At 45.9% G+C, this 19,077-nt stretch overlaps 1 protein-coding gene across 3 annotated transcripts in view; it reads right to left on the bottom strand.

The window, feature by feature from the left end:
- The window catches only part of LOC126539620 (citron Rho-interacting kinase-like), a 147,773-nt gene that overhangs the window by 99,669 nt on the left and 29,027 nt on the right, over positions 1-19,077 (bottom strand). For 2 of the 3 annotated variants that reach the window (XM_050186510.3, XM_055075061.2), the window contains exons 6-11: positions 15,961-16,173; positions 14,324-14,477; positions 13,783-13,969; positions 8,084-8,330; positions 6,253-6,380; positions 3,988-4,198 (exon numbers count right to left, since the gene is read on the bottom strand). In XM_050186510.3, the coding sequence (XP_050042467.2) occupies positions 3,988-4,198; positions 6,253-6,380; positions 8,084-8,330; positions 13,783-13,969; positions 14,324-14,477; positions 15,961-16,173 (1,140 nt within the window). The remainder of the gene's footprint in view (positions 1-3,987; positions 4,199-6,252; positions 6,381-8,083; positions 8,331-13,782; positions 13,970-14,323; positions 14,478-15,960; positions 16,174-19,077) is intronic. The other variant, XM_055075055.2, reaches the window with a different exon arrangement.

Genomic DNA, 19,077 nt, shown 5'->3' with positions numbered 1-19,077 from the left:
TTGATATGTCATTCCCCAATGTGCTATAAAAACACATTATGCCTAAACAAGACACAAAGCAGCACAAAAAAAAATAAAAGACGAACTCCTGTGATGTCTTTTTTACCTTGTCCTCTCACTCTGCACATTTATAACACATACTTAGTTAAGCAAATACACCCGGTGACAACGTAGTGATTCGGAACAAGCTCCAACAGGAAATCCTAATCGCACCTGCACTTGTGGCTATAACACAGTTTCCAAGGGTGGCCAATACTGAAAGTCTGCCTCCACGATGACTTCGCAGAAATGAGCGAGTGTAATCGGCAGGCCGGTCTCTACAAAGCCTCTACGACTTGGGCAGCAATTTGTAAACTACTGCATTTTTAGAATGTCACCAATTATGATTTGCACATCATAATCCCCTTGGGGCTTACAGAACAGTTCCCTCTGGCATCATCTTGCCAGACCAAGCATAGTTCCCCATCTTGAACTTCACTGACCTGACCTTCAGAAAAGGGGGAACAGTACATATGAAGGAAAAAAAAATATTCAGTCAAATTCAGGTTTTATTTAGCCACGTAAATGCGCAAAAGTTCCACAACTACAAAAAATCTGACAGAGCCCATCTCCCGATTAATGTAAAGATTAATGTGATTAGCGTTAAAGAAATGTAGCACTACAGTACTGCCACCACAGACACATGAAGTGGCAAGCTCGCTGCCAATCAAAAGGTCAAATTATACCACGACACAGTATACAGTTGATTTCCGTTAATTAGATCCTGACAGGATGGATGAAGCTAGCCGAATTAAAGAATGGCTAGAAAAAGATTGTTGGCTCTCCCATAATCAAGAGTAGGTGTAAGCATGAAATGGCAACCAGCAAAGCAAATTGGTTGGAGATGATACTAGCCACAATCTCAAAATGGGTGTAGTGCATGTTCGCAATGGCTCACCCTACCAAACCACAAAAAATCATACTGCACCACGCCATACTGTGCACTGGTCCATATAGATGCTGCCCAGCTAGAAAATGAAAACCGGCTGAAGGCAGCACAACAGGCAACAAGACGCCATGGAGACAGTGCACAGTGCGTGGCTAGAAGAAGAAAATCGCCTGAAGGAGGCACCACACAGCATAGCGCCATCTCTCAAGGCGATGCAAAACCCACATGGAACTAACGGACCACTGGCGTTTAAATGAGCACAGGCAACCCTGTGTCAGTGCCAAAATATGGCAATGAAGTGTATGGTGCCCTGTATCTGTGTCTTGAACGTCACTATTAGAAATGACAAACTTCAGCATACTAGAAGTTGCAGCTTAAGTGATACCGTGAACAACCATTAGGAGGAACTCGCAAGCAATATGTTTTGTGACTTGTTTGAGCAAGTAAATAGTGTATGTAATACGGTCCTGTACAAAGGATTGAGGGCCAGAGACCACATTTTTTAAAAGTTTTGACTGGTCCTGCAGATGATCTCATTTTGTTCTCACAACTTGCCCAAATGTTCTCATATGAGTGCCCGAATAACAGCTCCGACTTTTGTCTCAAGGTTGACGGTCGCTGACAACAGGAGCTAAAAGCATTTCATGCCTAAAACGACGAAACATACTGCTGATTCACTTGGCAGTATTTGCCTTTAATGCTGACCCGCCGTGGTTGCTTAGCAGCTATGTGTTGGGCTGCTAAGCATTTCGATGGGAGCGAAATGCGAAAACACCCGTGTACTTAGATATAGGTGCACGTTAAAGAAACCCAGATGGTCCAAATTTCCAGTGTCTCCCACTACGGCTTGTTTCATAATCGGATCGCGGTTTTGGCACTTAAAACCCTAGAATGTAACACCTTTAATGTTAACTTCATCGCAATTTAGCCGTGTTATGCAGTGAAGCATATCAAGCAGTGCAAGGTGCCACTGTTACGGGACAGAGAACGTGTTCCTCAATTTATGCATGCACATGTGCCATCTCTGGTCACAGTACAAGCACTGAGGTAGCTAAAAAATTTTGGCAGAGACAGTTAAGACTGCTTACGTGTGGGAGTGTGAAAGCATTGTAGTCACTTTGGTGAAATGTTTTTGCTTAGGTCTTCATCTGCAAGTCGTCGTGCACATTGTACACTTCTACGTCCTTCCTTTTGAGACATGATGGCGGTGGTACACTTACTTTATACACTCATAATTTGGTGTCAAGAGTGTTATTTTCTGTGGTGTATCTGGCTCCTACCCACTATGGGAGATTGGCCAAAAGGTGGGTACGCAGAGCACAGCAGTGCCATTTCATATTGAAGGATCATTAGTGCGTGATAAAAGATGATGACGATGGTGACCCACACACCGTCAAAGGTGTTGCATGAGCTTTTGCATATAGGGAAGCCACGATGCAGGGTTGTGTAGTAAGACACTGAGAAACTTGACCTCAATCTGAGTATTTCTTTACATGTTTTTACACTTTGCGCCGTCGGTCACTTTCGGTACCATGTTTTGGTCAAGCTGCCATCGGATTTTTGTGAAATGGGGCACATAATGCTTTTGCATTAATAAGTTTACTGGCAGGCCTTCAGAGTTTCAGATTGACCCCCGCTCTTTTGTTGGCTTTAAACATCTACTCAACTTTCAGTGTGTGCGTATGTGCGTGCACGCGCGCGTGTGCATGCGTGTGTTTTTCATTCATCTGCCTTCCTTTTCGCTAGCTTTCCCAAAACACAGACATTTTTACTGCGCTTCTTGATGCATAGCCCTTGTGTGGGTGTATAATAAGAAATGCGTGCTAACTGTTAATGGTCTCATATATTAGACAGGCATGGCAGGCAAAATGAGGGCTCAAAATGCCAGAGCAACATCAGAAACAGTTATGAATGGTGCAGTTTATAGCACACGAAAAGACGAGGACACAGAAAGAAGTTATACACACAGGCACTGGCATGAAAAGAGGAGGACACAGAAAGACGTGGTTTACATGCCAGCTGGGCACTTCCCCATGTCATAGCAACATGCCCAAAACTCTACATTGCTGAAGCTCTGAATGGCCGCCAGTGCACTTATTGGACGTCTAGGTGCTTGTACTGTGACCAGAGACGGTTGTGTGTCCACCTGTATAAATACAAGAAACACGTACTATGTCCTGCGACAATGGCCCCTTTCCAGTTTTGGTATGCTTCACCGCATAGCACAGCTGTATTGTGGCGAACTAACTAATCAAGTTCGAATTCTTTGGCAAAGCCAATTTTGAGATCGAAAGAATGGAAGTTTGGGCCCATGGAAATGTATGAGCACCAGCAAACACCTTCAGTCGGAATCGAATTAATTGGAGTCAAATTAACGGAAATCTACAATATCTCGTTCTAATCCCTACACCCCAGTTCGAACTCCGTCGTATGCATGGTATCTAGGCTGCAATTTCGTGGCAATAGCTCCCCATGAAGCAGCCGTGCGTGACACTTAGGTGTCTGTTGTGGCTGAGGTGCCATCGCTTTTCAAATATTTAAGCCTACATACCCCTTGTGTCACCCTGGCACATCCATTTTGGAGGATCGGCCAAGAATGGGCGCATCCCAATATTACATACAAAGCGTCTCCCTGTCTGTCTGAGCACACACCCAGTGACCCAAGTAGTCAGACAGCAGCCAGCAGCAAATCGTCCATTTGGCCACATACAGATTGACCCATGTTGTCTGCTCGGCAACAAAGCAACCAGCACATGCCTAGTGGACCAAGCTAGCAGACAATTTGCGTCACTGGGTGAATGAGGTTACATACATACTCCAAAGTGAGTAATGTTCGCAAGGAATGCTGATCGCATTAACAAAATAAAAAGTGCCTGACGGGGTCCTGAGTGTTCGTGACATACTCAGCAATGTGCAAAAGAAAAGAGAACAGATTGCACCCTTTAGACACAATTATTTACTTTATAACAACAACATCATCACAGCGAACACCCTCCAAACAATGCTCCGCAAAATAAGTTCACGTGAAATAAAAAACGCAATAAAGAAAGGCCTCTGACCGAGTTGAGCTGCATCTTGTACTGCGCACACAGGGCTCGCTCCTTGGCCAGCTCCTGCTCCAAGTGGCGCTTCTCGCGAAGCGCCAGCTGCAGTTCACTCTGCACCGATGCCTCGTCTCCTTCCTCCTCTTCCTCCGCTTTCTCTCTATCACCGTTGGCCTCGTCCACCACGAACGTTCTCGGGGTGGGTCTCCGCACTGGGCTGGCCACACTGTGCGCACATCCACATGCACCACTCGCACAACTTGCACAGCAATGCAATGACTCGGCAAAGACTGGGCTGTTTTACATGCTGCACACCACCTGCTCATAAATTTGTCATAACTGCCAAGGTCTACGTGGAGTCAAACAAAACAACCGCAGTCCCATGCTCCCTTTCAATGACCACTAAAACGAAATGCCACTGAAATGTGCGGGACTAGTTGGCTCCTTCATGCAAGCTCACAGAAAGAGCCAATGGGGCTCATGGATTTCAGTAATCTTTGATTTCAATAATCCCTGAAAGTGAGCATGTGAGTTTGGTATAGCAGGGCGAAAGAAAGGCAGCACTGCTGTCAAGGCGGCACTGCTGGCTACACTTCAGTAGTGCTGGGCCCACACATTCTGTGCACTGAGATGCTGAGTGTACGTGCAAATCATGTGAAGCTCTGTACTTTCCAGCATTTTGTTATCAACTACCCTCATCTAGGGACTGCCTCAGTTTTCTAGCCCTTTGCGCCATTGTTTTTTATGCTATTTTATTTATTCACACACTTGTGAATGAGGCATTAGCACTTCAGAGTGGCAGCTGTGACAGACACTATCATTATATGCCTTTTGTCACGTAGCAAGAACTCCATAAACTAAAGGCAATACGGAAACTCATTCCTGACAAACATGAGAGAGACGAACAAGAAAAGCAAGTGACTCCATCTTTCAGAATCTCCCATGCACGAAGGAGACGAGTGGCTCTCCTTCTGATGGCTGCTATCTGTGCAAAAATACAGAATAAGTTTTGTTATTGCCTTTTGTTCCCCTGCTTTCTGTTAGAAAGAGTTGTAAAATACGACACATCTTCTCCTTAGTGCACAAGGCTGAGCCACCAGAGCTATGAAGTGCACCACTTCCACATGCCATGTACGCAGTACAGAGTCAGTGCTTACCAGTGAGCCGAAGCACGAAGAAGTAGCATCAGTGCAACCAGAGCTAAAGCTCCCAAAGCCGAATGGCATAAGCAAATAGCTCTGAGGATACCCCAGTCATGACAATGTCTATTAAGGGGGACTGCAATGGCATTCAGTAAGGTAGGCCGGAGCACGGACTCAACAGTCACTATTTGTGCAGTGAAAATGCCACGGCATTCGGTTCACCGCTTGCTTGCCTAGCCCTCTTATTCCACTCGCACCTTCACATGTTTGTGCGCCCCCACCTCAGTCTGCCAACGTTCCTCTACGTGATCCACCACATACCAATATATGCACCAAGATACCCACAGAAGTGCACACGTGCGTGAGAAATCCACAGGGCTGTGCTTATCCCAACATATTGAACCTAACAAGGAAGATGCCTGCAGGAGCAGCCATCTTCCCTTTAAAGCAAACCCTTTAGTGCGTCATTAAGTGCACCGAACGAGCCTAACTTTTACAGTTACCCAGACGTTACCCAATGTCCATACCCAGACGATGCTTAACCTGTTACACCTTGCATAACAACTATTGGCATATTGGAAGTTTGTTGGGCTAACCTAAGCCTGTCTGTTAACATAAGCCTGATGACTAACCTAACCAGCTACCAGAAAAGCATGTGTCCATTTCATGGACGAGAAGAATAAGGAAAACAAAAGGACTGTTTTTTTCTTTTGTTAGTTACAACCACATGAAGCCAATAGACAATGAAACAAGAGAAAGCACGGGGGTGGGGGGTGGGGGAATATTTTTTTTTTTTTTAATTGAAATGTAGAAATAGTAACTAAAAGGGAAATGAAAGTGGACAAGGCAACTTGCATCCCACGTGTGATGCTCTACCATAGGGCTGCCGTGGTGGTCGTCTTTCTACATTACAAACTATAACACTTAGAAAGCCAGTTGGTTAGTCCTGAAAGCTCGGCTAACAAGGGCCATCATACATATTGGTGTGCAGAAGACCACCACAGAAAGCTTCCCTCTAATATAAACGAGTGGCTACAAGCACAGCCCCCGGGATCTCCACCGAAAGCGCCACAGCAAGCAGGCAAGCGTGCAGCATGCAAGTGTGTGGGCGCTCAGGGTGGTTAGTGCCTCGACTCACAAGTAGCCACTCCGCAGAAGTTCGTCTTGCCTGCGGTACTTGCGCTTCATGGCATTGAGCAGCTGCACCGCCTTCTCCTCCGATATCAGACGGTTCTTGCGCTCCAGCTCCACCAGCATGTTCAGGTTCTAAGGAGAGAATCGAGAAACAGCAAAGAGTATAACCAAGACTGGAGAAAAAGGAGAGAAGCAATCAAAGAAAGATGATAGTTGACAAATAAAGCCCTTTACCATATAGACATTGGTAAGAGCGTCGCCTGTGTAAGGGCCTCACCCCAACTTGGGAGCCAAAAATTTGGAAAAAATAATCTCCAATGGAAAAGCAATCGTGTTCAGTGTCCCGATGACACAGGCACGTATTCGCACATTTTCCCGCCCTGCATACTTCCCTGTGCCGCTGTTAGATGGTGAGAACTGCGCGCTGACCTCAGATGCAATGGTGCATTCAGGGATCCTGGGTATGCCAAGTCATGGGCAGCGCCGGCATCATTTTGATGCGGCCCTGTATAAGGGCCGCACCTAATCAAAATTGTGAAAAACAGTGCAGCCCTCATACCAGTCTATATGGTAAGTCACTATGACGACATTTGTGTCAGGGCAAAGAAATAAATTCTGGCCACCAAACAAATGGCCCTCTCAAAAACAAGCCCAAATCAGAAGTACAGAATGTCAGAAAGTAGCCCAAAATAGGTGCAATGTTTTATGCAAAGGATCAATTTACCATATCACTAATTTTAATTGAGAAGGTGCTTTTTACATTCTGCTTTCACTTGTATAATGGCAGATAATGAAGCTTGGACAAATTCTGAAGAGACAGCAGGCTATTCTTTTGTGGCAGAGCTTCCTGTGCACAGCGCATTAGAATATTTGCTACTGCCCTTCATTTCTATCTCAGTGGTGGTCTCAGTGTTGCTATGCAGAAAAAGCCTTGATGGTAGGAGAGATGGTACGCTGTTAGGCTTTGCTACAGTCAACATCCTATATTTCTGATCGTGTAGAGGTCACAACGTCAGAGAAAATGAATGCATGCCTTTTACGACTCTCAAGGGCTCAAATCGCCCCATCGTATACGATAGACAGTGCACAATGAAACCAAAGCGCTTGTCCCGTTGTTTCTATCATGTGCTGTCTATCGTTGCATTTAAAAAGCTTTCGCAATGTAAATTTGCCGACTAGCCCAATAGACCATTTTGTTGCAATTAAGTAATACATACTGCGCCCGGCAACAGTGGCCGCTTTCCACTTCTGGGGTGCTTCACCGCAATACTTTGCGCATGTTTCGTTGTGTAACACAGCCGTATTGCGGCGAAGCCGACTTTTGGGAAGCCATCGGTGAGGATTACAAAGGTGGAGTGGCCGCCATTGCCTACAGTGGCGAATTGTTTCATTGAAAAACGCAACACCGAAATGCAGGAAGCTCGGCAGCGAACGTCAAAGCAGCTAGGCCTAGCGTTGCCGCGGTGGCTACGGCTGCCAGAGTATCGGCATGTGGAAGCGCTGGTTCAATGGTGCGGGATAATCAAGATGGCGGTGGCAGCAGATTAATTCTGACCACCCAAGTTCCTTTTAATGTACACTCAAAGCATGGTACACCAGCACTGTCGCATTCCAGTTCATCGAAATGCAGTTTCCACAGCTGGAAATCAAACCAGCATCCTCGTGCTCAGTCACAGAATGCCACAGTAACTGAGCCACTGTCATGGGTATCAACCAACTATTGGCCACACTGTATAATCTTCATGCCGGGAAGGTGAAAAAGTGGCAAGACTACCATTTCCCACAACGCACTCAATTTCAAGGAATGGAAAAGTGAAGCAAGACCCCAAGCCCACCTGGTTATCCGAGCGCAGCTGTGCCTCGCGGGCCTCCGCATCTACCAGGCTGCTCTCGAGGGCGGCCAGCCGAGTCTGTGCCTGGTCCAGACGGGTGCGGGCCTCTCGTGCCTCCTGGCGCAAGCTCTCCTCCCGCTGGGTCACCTCCGACAGCAGCTGCTCTTGGCGCTGGCTGCGCCGTCGGAGCGATGCCCCCGAGCTCAGGGTCTCATGCATCGGAGAGCCCACCTCCAGGAAGCTCACCGTTCTGCACAACAATCATAGCACATTTGTCACCTGCTGCTTCGTGGATGCTCACTAGGGGTGTGCAAATATTTGAAACCCATGAATAACAAATCAGATACAGTGAGACCTCCTTATACGTACCTGGCGAGAATGTGGCATAACTATGCACGCACTAACTGCCAAGTACAAATTTGAGTGGCTTGACATGTGCTGTAGCAACCAACAAAAACTAAATGTGATGCTGCAGTATATGTTACAGGAAATACACACTAAGAGTTTCTTGAAGACAATGTCTTCTTAGCTTGCTTTACGCGGATTTGGCGAATCTGGGTCTCTTGCAAACTTTTCCAGGAAAAAGCGGTCTATTGGACAACTTGTAATGTCATAAAAACATGAGAATGGTATGAAATGATGCCTCTAAATGCCAAAAACGCATAGCAATAGTCAGCAACTAAGGATATCATCAAGATATCATCAAAACTAACAATTGGCAATAAGCGCGGTGGGATGCAAGTGCCTGTGCCGCTGTCACCCTCTGCTGTACCGAGGCCAAGTGCCAGCAGACTTAACTGCTACATCTTCCACCAAATGCCGCGAAGTACTCGAGCTCAGGGCGGAGAAGAGCTGGGCTGTGCCAGTGCGTTTGCCCGAGCCTTGGGCGTGCATGCACGTCCTGAGTGTGCACACTGTTGTAATTGAGCGCGCGCAAATGCAATACAGCACGCTGGCCATGACGCAGCCCTAGCATGGCCCTAGCATGGCACAGTAGCTTGTAGTATGTGAAGGGTTAGGAACAGCAGCACGCTGCTGTGACGCAAGACAGCAGTCAACGCTGAAGAAAGAAAACAAGCACAATTGAGGCAGTGGGCCCATGAAAGGGGAGTGAGAGCCAATGCGTGTGAAGCTTGTCTCATCGAAGCACGCAACAACCGTGCCAAGAAAACGGCCAAAGCTCACAAGGCCTGTCTTGCCGAAATGTGTTAATCTTATCGTGGTCGCATATTGACATTTATTTATCGAATTCATTTCAACCCCCATGTGCATCGACCTCGTCTTCCTTACTATCGATACTTGGCTGACCGTTTCTTTTTCCTTCTTTCCATAGAGGTGGAAAAATTTTGGCTCTCTCGCACGGCCGTGCAATAGTGCAAAAGTGATACACCATGGCAGAGACACCAAAGGAGCATTTTGAAAAACATTCATAGGGAGCACAATGGCTGCGCATACAGTGGCATAGAACTCAGCGCAATGGCTGTGCAGACGACTCGTGCAGCTTTTCTAAATGCTTAAGTGCATGCTTGTGTAGCTATCTGATACTCGGAAACACCGGCATTGCTTCATTGAAGCGCGGTACCTGATGTCCCGTGGTACTGATCGCCTCATGCGGTTTTGTGTGTAGCGCGTCACCTACTAAGCGCATAACGTCACTGTGAAAGGGTACTTTGTGAGATGGTATTTTTGAGCGATCACTTTCAGGGATAATTTCCCTTTCACAACAATTCACGTGTAGCGGACTTCTTTAACTTGTCTGCTAGATAGCTGAAGCATTTCTGACGTTTTGCCAAGCTAGTCTATGTGGCGTTAGCCAAGCTCGCCAGCTGCACACAGTGGCAAGAGTTGCCCGTACACTTTGACGTGCCCAGTTTCGCAAAAGTGAAACTACAGTAAACCCTTGTTATAACAAAGGGAATGGGATGGCAAAAAATTCGATATATGAGGTAATTCGATTAAAGCAACTACTTCATGAGAGCTAAGAAAGCAGAGCTGAAATAGCACAACTCCGCAAAACTCTAATACAGGTGTCCCACGGCACATTTTCGTTCGCAATTAAGCCAGATCAAGGTCGAATTTCTCCATAGACTGGCTGACTAATAGGGTCTTGGTCTGGGTGACTTTGGGCACGCCAAGCATGTAGAAGGCGATACAGAGTAACATCTGTCTGTTCCACTGGGCACTACTTCGACAGCGCTGAATGCCATGGTGGCGCCGCCACCACTCACCGCTGATTACGTGTGGGCACAGCATGGAGGAAAAGTGTGCACCGACAGAGAGGGTTGCTCGCTCACTCGGCATGAATAATCCACCTGAATAAAGCTAAAGGTAGCGACATTCTTTTATCTTGTTGCCCAAGAAAGCGAGCGAGGGCAGGTAAAGAGGCTTATCCGCATCTTCCTGTTGGTGGAGCGAAGCCACGTGGTTCCACTTGCGCCATTTCCACAGAAACAAGCGCGAAAGCATTCGTACACTGCCGGCCGTGCCACGAGAGTTGTTCTTCATCATGGTGATCACGGTGATTGTCAATCCGGCGATCGCGACGATCAACATGCTGCACGGTGCAATCGTCACAATCAAAAAGAACTAATTGAGAGGGTGAGAAGTGAGGGAAGGCACTTGCGGAAAGGAGAGGCCATGAGTGCACACCCACTCATCACTGATAGCCAAACGGGCACATCATGGAGGAAAAGGTTTTGCAGGTGGCACAATGGCGTAGCTGGTGACAGAGAGGGTCGCTCGCCCAGCATGGAATGCTTTGCTCGGCACGAAAGGCACCAAGAGCTGCCGCGAGTGTGCACATGCTCCTTGGTCGTCCGCTCTAAGTGGAGTAGCTTATCAGTATGCTTCAAGTAATCCGGTTTAAAATGCATGCGTTTTGGTCAGCAGCGGGGGAAATTTCGGATAAAGCGACAATTTGAGTAAAGCTGCTTTGTCATAACGAGGGTTTACTGTACAGTCATAACTGATCACCCAAAAATACCGCCCCTGTACCGTACGAATGCGCATTTACCAGCAGACCTGCACCTGTGCTTTGTGTGAGCGTGTATGCAGTGAGGTTTCTTTGTGCCCAGGCTGCTCATGGAAGTGCATGGGTGCAGCGCGTATCTTGTTGAGCCAATGCACGACAGCAGACTGCTTTGGTTTCTGCAAGCGACATGCACTTGAAGCAGTCCCACTCAAAAAGATGGCAGAGAATGGTGATGCTTTTGGTTGATCATCTATTAAATGCGTGCAGTAGGCTTACAACGGCACTATAGGCTGCGCCACACATGCTGCCAAGAAGATACCTGAAGATGCTTATCGCAATAAGGTAGGTGGCGATAAGTCATACTGGTGCGGTCGTCGGTAATTATATTTTTTGCTGAGGCTGCCACCACGCCTCAGTGCATTTCCATCGCATATCCGTACAGGAGTCGTCGCACTCACGCCGAAACAGAAATCATTGATTGATCGGTCTCTGTGCTTTACGAAAAGATGGAATATCTTTTGTGGCATAGCATGGCGTTGGCCATATCATCAGTTGAGGCTGAAGCGACACAGTTAACCTTTACACGACAAAAAGTGATCATGGTACACACTAACCAGTAGTCATGTGACGAGCCGCTATGGCTTAAGCAGTCAGCCAAAGATTAGGCTCTATGGAGACTTTACAAGTGCTCGCCGTGCTAGAGCCCCTTATCGCAGCTCTTTATATGCTATAAATATTTTGTTTGGCGCTTGTGCTCTTCACGCAGGGGAGTCCCACACCAGCTTCGTCCAAACGCCTCTATTTTTATGTTCACTCAAATTGGTGACTACAAACTTGATGAGAAGTCTGATTGTGGCTTCGTGGATGACATTTGTGAATGTTTGTCGTCAGAGTGTTGAACTTGCTTTCGCCTTAGCGCATCCTCTTGCTATGTCATCATCATCCCTCATCACATCTTTATGTCCCCGTTCCCCCTCCCCCTGTGCAGAGTAGCAGGCTAGAGCACCTTAGCTCAGGCCGACCTCTCTGCCTTCTTTCAATTAAATTATCTCTCTCTCTATGTTTTATGCGAGTACATAACAACGAGGTTTCACTGTAGTTCCTATTTGTATATACGAATACCTTTTCAATAGTTTTAGAATATTTCAAATCACCAACTGTGTGCAATCGAGCATAAGACTGGTGCAAAATTGTGTTCAGTTTAACCCTGGCAACCATAGCAGTTACGTAGTGGTGCGCATTATGTCACTCAGGGAGCCAGACTTATCCAGCTAAACTGCTATCATTTGCACTCAAAATGAGACCCGAGTATGTAAATAAGCTGCTCATCTGTGCCTAATGTTCAATTTGTGCTTTTTGATAAGCAACACTTCAAAACATTCAATACAATGACAGTAACTTCCTAAAGTGAATACACTAAGATGTGAAGATAGTTTTATATAAATGGTGAGAATAGCTGTTCATTATCCTAAAACTATTTGATATTTAATTCACTTCACTTATGGCACTCTACAATTCTTGTTCAATAAGCTAAAAAATTGCTAGTCGATCCCTGATATATGAAACTTGAATAGGGTGGCAAGATAGTTCGATATATAGATAATTCAAAATATAAGATACGCCTAGAAGCTTATTGGAGATTTCTGCACGTCTTGGGACAGTTTCCAGAGATAGTGAAAAGCGGGAACTTACGAATTTGCTTCTCCAAGGACGTGTTAAACACATAAAAGTTGACTTATTTTATGCTCACGAACATTGAGCTGCTTGCACTGCGGAATGGTCTTTGATATACAGATCGCAACACTAACCCTAAAATCCTGCATCGCCAGGACACAAGGCTGCGGTACACCTCATGCAGGTCAAGGTGCTTGTTGCATGTTTTTATTTAAGAAAACATAGAAATGGGCATACAGCAGGAGCAAACTAGCCTGTAATGAAAATCTGTCGTCGCACCATCAGCGCACTTGTACTGCAAATCACGCACGAACGTGACTGGACACGTGTCGATTACAATAGAACAGTAACGCCATTTAAACAGCCGATTGTCATATGTGGGCAACAAGACCGGAAGTCTGTTGTATCTGGTTTCAGAACCAACTTCATATTGGAACCAGTCATCCTCGATTCTCGACTGCCTTAAAAAAGTCTGTGCATCTCTTCTTGCGTGCCGCTCAGCGCTCCGACGCCTTGCGGCTGGTACACTCCTTCGTTCTTGGCCCTTCCTCCTCTCTGGCAACTGCGTTGGTGACTGCCAAAACCACAAACCAGTGGTGTAGCCCGGGGTGGCACACTAGGAAAATGCCCACCCCCCCTCCCTCCTGAATTGTCTGTTAGTATGAGGCTTGCTACGCCTGCTACGCAAGAAGGGATCACATCTCCATTAGGAAAACTGCAGGGGCACGGCACAGCACAGCGTTTGATATATTGAAGGTATTAGTGAGCGGGAGTTCGATGTATGCACAGTAGATCGCTATACTCTTGCACAGGATTTTCAAGGCGATTTTGCAACTGTTCGATACAGACAATAATTCTACATCCGAGTTTGATACATCCAGGATTCGCACACCCCTGATGCTCAGTTAATGAACAAGCAACATCACTTAGAACAGGAGACAAAGCATGTTAAAAACACAAACAATCGCATTTAGTAAAGCGGACCGTTTCAGTGCGACTAGTTACCACTTGATTTACAACAAGTAACATTTCTTCCTGTCCTCAATCCCGCACTCACCTCTCCAGGGCTGCATTGCTGGCACTCTGGGTGTGAGTGAAGCCCACAAATGGCAGGCTCGTGCCCTCAAAGCCTCGCTTCTGATCCCGCAAGGCAGGAATCTTGGCACGTGCCGGCTCGTCCTCAAACTCGTAGAAGTTAGACGTGTCTTCCTCCCCAGTGAGGTTCGGCACAAACGGCGGCACGGCTGCGTGTCAAAGGACCTTGCTTTCACAAAAGCTGCCTCCATCTTACTGATTTACAAAGAACTCAATTGGTGTACATCAAACTGATCTCCTTATGTGAACAGCCCAAGACACTTATAAGCATTTTTTGTTGTCTCAGGTATGCTTAAATACTTTGTGTAGTTATCAGTCAATGACCCAATCACCCACGGAACCTTTGCCGCAACACATATGAAAGTATTCAGTCAATTCATTGTGAAATCAATACAAGAAGTCCTTATTCAACATGAAAGCACATTACGATTATACATATGAAAGCACCATAAATTATAGCGAGGAATTGCAGAAAAGAAGGTATAATTATGGCACATACGTACTCTGTCTTATATTATCCAGGTCTACTGGAGCGAAGAACTCGTGACGGCACATGTCGTCGTAGGAGAACCGCTTGTCAGCCGTGGTAAGCAAGCCTTGCAGCACCTTTATGGTTACCTCAGATAATGGTGGATCCTTTACATAGTCCAGGGTCTCCTGTTGCATCAGAAAATAAACATGTGAGGCAACCTGAGGCAAGATTGGCTCGATACAAGAAATCTGGCTGGCGCAAGAAGAAACTTTTTAAGAGGCAGAGGCGGTTTATGACAAGATTTTCAGAAGTTCACATGGTTACTATACCAATTCTACCAGGGCTACCATCAATTCTACCATAATCTTCACTACATTAGTTATATGGGAACTCCGGCATCGGAGCCAGCAATCGAAGAAGTGGAGGACAAAGTGACTTGGGAGTGTGAGCGGTGGTTTGAGGCTCAGCTGGGCGCTCTTGGGCATGGCCGGTCAGGACAGGTGCGTGCTGGCATCGACTGAGGGACCGCGCCGTTCCCACAGTAAGTACCACGATGCACGACTAAGACAAAGAAGACTTACTGTTGGTGTTAGAAAAAAAAAATAAAAGTCCACTTCAGAATCAGATTTGTCTTGTACAACAGCCACATGCTCACTTTCAATGATCACTGAAACCAAAGACCAGAGCAATATGCGAGCTCACTGGTCTCTTCGTACAACCTAATGGGAGCAAGTCTATGGGGCTCATGGAGGCCTATGTGTTTTGGTTTAAATGGTCGCTGAAAATGAGCATGTGAAAGTGGTATAAAACATAAATTAGCTTTTCATTCTGTCTTTCGTATAATCATGTAAATTTCAATAGATATAAAACATTCCAGTGGCTCAGAAATTTGGCTTAAGTTCAACAGTAGGCCTTTCTCTAGAATGCTGTCAAAATTTTTGACAGCTGTGGAGAGTGGCGTTTATCACTAAATATTTCACAAATGTGGCTGCACATACTGCCCACTGGGGCCATTTATGAACACTATGCAAAATTTCTCAAATGACTGATGCCACAACTCTTTGCTGCTGGGCCTTTTCCAATAAAAACACTATGTTCCCAGCACACCTACTGAATTTTTTATTTCTGCAGTAGCACATAGATATTTCAACGAACACGATATCTTCAGAGACAGGACTCGCAAAATGCTTAGCGAGCAAAAACAAGCAATGGACCTATAACACCAGTGCATACGAGAAGCACTAGTTCAATTTAAATAATGTGCGGATCACTTTTATACAGACCATGGCTAATACGTACCAGTCAGTTTTAATTGCACGGTAATTTGCTGTTCCATTTATGTGTTCAATGCATACTTCACTTACACCTGAACTCACTATATGTGTTAAACCATTATTAATGCTGTTAGGTTTAGTTGCTGCCATCATGAGCTGTTATGCAGACTACTGACTTGCATATTTACCTTACTGGCAGTTTAGCACAAACGCCACCATCAGTTTGCTTCACACTAATGCCCTCATCCTTTCGAGGAGGCTGGATGCATGCAGAGAGAGAGCACAGGCAATTTTGCATTTGTTTTCTGTATGTGTGCACAAATGTTCAACCATGTCTCTCTTGTCCTAGTGCCATAGAACAGAGCATTCTGTCACTGCAAGAAAATCTTCCTACATGGAAATTCATGATCCTGTTGTAGGTGACGACGAGGCGGTCGTCAGCAAAAGGGTTGAAGCCATAGAGCATCTCGTAAGCAAGCACGCCCAGGGACCACCAGTCCACAGCTGGGCCCTGGACCGTGGCACAGGCGTTGAGGCCCCCGCTGATGGAACTAAGCACCTCGGGCGCCACGTAGTGAGGTGTGCCGACAGGAAGGCGACTTGAGATCTGCGAGAAGAATCATTCAGCCGAACCAAAATACAATGAACCTGGATCAAATGAGTAACTCTCCGTATTGAACATCTGAAACTTACCGACATATACCCATGAAAGATAACTCATAATAAACTGCATATTGCATAGCCACCGAATGATAATTCGGACACGACGTGTCGGACCAGGAGGAATTTTTCTTCAACTCTGAGGCTTTTCTTTCGAGGAACCCGTATGGGTTTCCTTTGTAGCAATTGCTACGAACGGGTGGATGTCTGATTTTCCCTTTATCAACGTGACCCACCTAAAAGTAGGGGTGTGCAAATACCAAATAGTAGAATTCGAATGAAATATCACACTGAATCAAGAAAAAGTGCTTAATATCGAATATCAGAAAACTTTTCACAATATTTAATGCTTACAAATTTTGGGCAAGAAATTACCATCCTGTACATGCTCGGAAATCTCCTAGCACTACATAACAAGGTACAGCAAGCTATCAGTAACTTCGGTACATTGAAATCAAGATATATAGTATGGTCTACTGTTATTAAAGAGAACACCAATTTAGTATGCCAGCACTGATTACAGCTGGAAATTTTTTTTATCAATAATTTATGTTAAATAAAATCAAGTGCTTTTTTTCCCTTTGAAACTAATGAATTAGTGACAATCTGTTGCACTGAATACCGATGAGGTTTTCAGTTTAATAGTTGAGCAGTGTTTTGCGGCAGTCTTTTATTTAGAGCACAGAAAGTTTTGCTTTCCAGTTTTTTTCTCTAAACGACAGAAGGGCTATCCCAACTTTACGACAGGAGGGTTATCGTAAGGCTAACCTGCACGACAGATGAAAGGACCACGTATCCTTTGTAGCAATTGCTACAAACTGGTGCATGTCTGATTTTCCCTTTATTAATTACTTCTCTCCACCTTGCAGGTTTCCGCAGAACTATTACGTTAAACTCTTGCCTTTGCTTCGTGTTGTCGACAAATTCGACTTTGCCCTGCCATCTGCTAGCCACCTGGTTAGCTCAGATGGTAGAGCGGCTACCCCGGAAAGACGGTGGTCCCTGGTTCGAGTCCCGGACCAAGAAGAATTTTTTTTCAACTGTGAGGCTTTTCTTTCGAAGAACCCATATGGTTTTCCTTTGTAGCAATTGCTACAAACGGGTGGATGTCTGATTTTCCCTTGTTGATCGAGTCACGTATCACGTGACTCGATCACCGTTCCGCGTGTAGCCGGCGCCGACGGTAAAGAACAGGTGTTGTCCACTCCGTTTTTTTTTTTATCAGGTTCGGCGCAATTTGCCACCTGTCAAAGATTAAAAATCTGGTGGGCCACGGCAAGTTTGCACCCCCTCCCCACTCTTTCCTCCTTTGTTCATCCACCGTCCAAACAAATGCATGCAACTGGGTCATGACACTTTCACACCCACTGTGTAAATCCAAAGCTAGCCTTAAGATGTGTTGCTTGAAGCTACAAAAAGAGATCGATGTGCATCTATGAATGGCATTGAGAATGAGAGGCAGCCAAACGGTGTGTCGCAAGGAAGGAGGTCATCAACAACTTTGTTGCCCTCCTGTGCGCTCACATTCATTTGCAAGGCGGTTTGTCGGCTTTCCGAGTATTACACGGCTGCTGCAAACCAATCTGCATCGATTCAGCAGCAAACCATCACTTTAGTTGCACACACCTGATGAAGCAGCGCTTTAGGCCAATGTGGTAACAGACCGCAAGCTGTCACGGAGTGCTTGCTGCTAATATGTTCGTACAAGTGGCTCATGAGTGATCGGTCCTGTCACGCGCAGGGATTAGACCTCTGTGCCTATTGGCAGTTAACCGGCGCAATTTTATTCAAACTTCACAAAATATGTGCGGCTTTTGTTGCTGTTCGCTCTGTCCGCAGCATGTTATCATTTCGTTTAGTCCTGTCGAACCGGACCGGACAAACCTTGTACCGAGAGAAGTGGTCTTGACCGATGCGGCACTGTTGCATGCCATCCCCGCATCGGGCTGACGTCAAGGAACGCAACTAACAAGGAACGCTAGCAGTGACCAAGTCCGCTATCGCGTCAGCTGGGTGGCTCGCTCGACACTCCTGTTGTGCCAAAAATGAAGTGAAACGCTCGCTTGCGTGGCATCAAGCACAAAGGGCTCCGCGGTGCCCGCAACATGTGGCACTGCGCGGGTCTCTAAATCGAATATATCAAATAGCAGATATTCAATTCACGAATTGAATTATTCAGACTCTGAGTTGAGTTGATTTACTTTCACCACCTCGGTGCATAGCCTAATGTACAGAAGTGGCAAAGGGTAATGCGATAAAGGCTGCATTTGAGCAGCTCGGCAAAGCCTCACTGCTCCACATAACAATGCCAGCAGTAGGCAACACTACAGTTAATGTTCCCAGTAGTACAAATAAAGCACTGTTTATATGGATTTGATTCCGTAATACGCGAGTATTTGCACACTCCTACCCAAAAGTCCAAATAATAGGGAGCCCTAAACAACAAACTTGCCCCCCAAAAGTGCATTCACTCCAAAATAAGGTTGTCAATGCACCGCTGCATGCACACACACAGAAGCAAATTGTGACGTAAGACATTGCAGTTTTTGCCCGTCTCAGTAGCTGGCTTGGCACACAGTCGTGCAGTAGAGTCAGAAATATAGAATGAAGCGCTCTACCGCATTCAAAGTATCAGTCATCCTTACATGTGGCATCTATGGGGCAAGTAGCGGTGCTGCGAAGTTGTCTGAATGATTGGGCATGTCTGAATTACCGGTGTTTGAATTATCAGTCGGTGACTGGATATCGAATGTCAACTACCAGCACCATAAAGCCGCTTGCACACTACTCACACAGCGTTCAGGGGAAGTACATTCGTTGTTTTCTTGTCGTGAATTTCTCTCGTTTCTTT

Source organism: Dermacentor andersoni, chromosome 3, assembly GCF_023375885.2.
Source record: "Dermacentor andersoni chromosome 3, qqDerAnde1_hic_scaffold, whole genome shotgun sequence".
Lineage (NCBI taxonomy): Eukaryota > Metazoa > Arthropoda > Arachnida > Ixodida > Ixodidae > Dermacentor > Dermacentor andersoni.
Note: the sequence above shows the minus strand (reverse complement) of the source record. Positions and strands in the feature narration are given on the sequence as shown.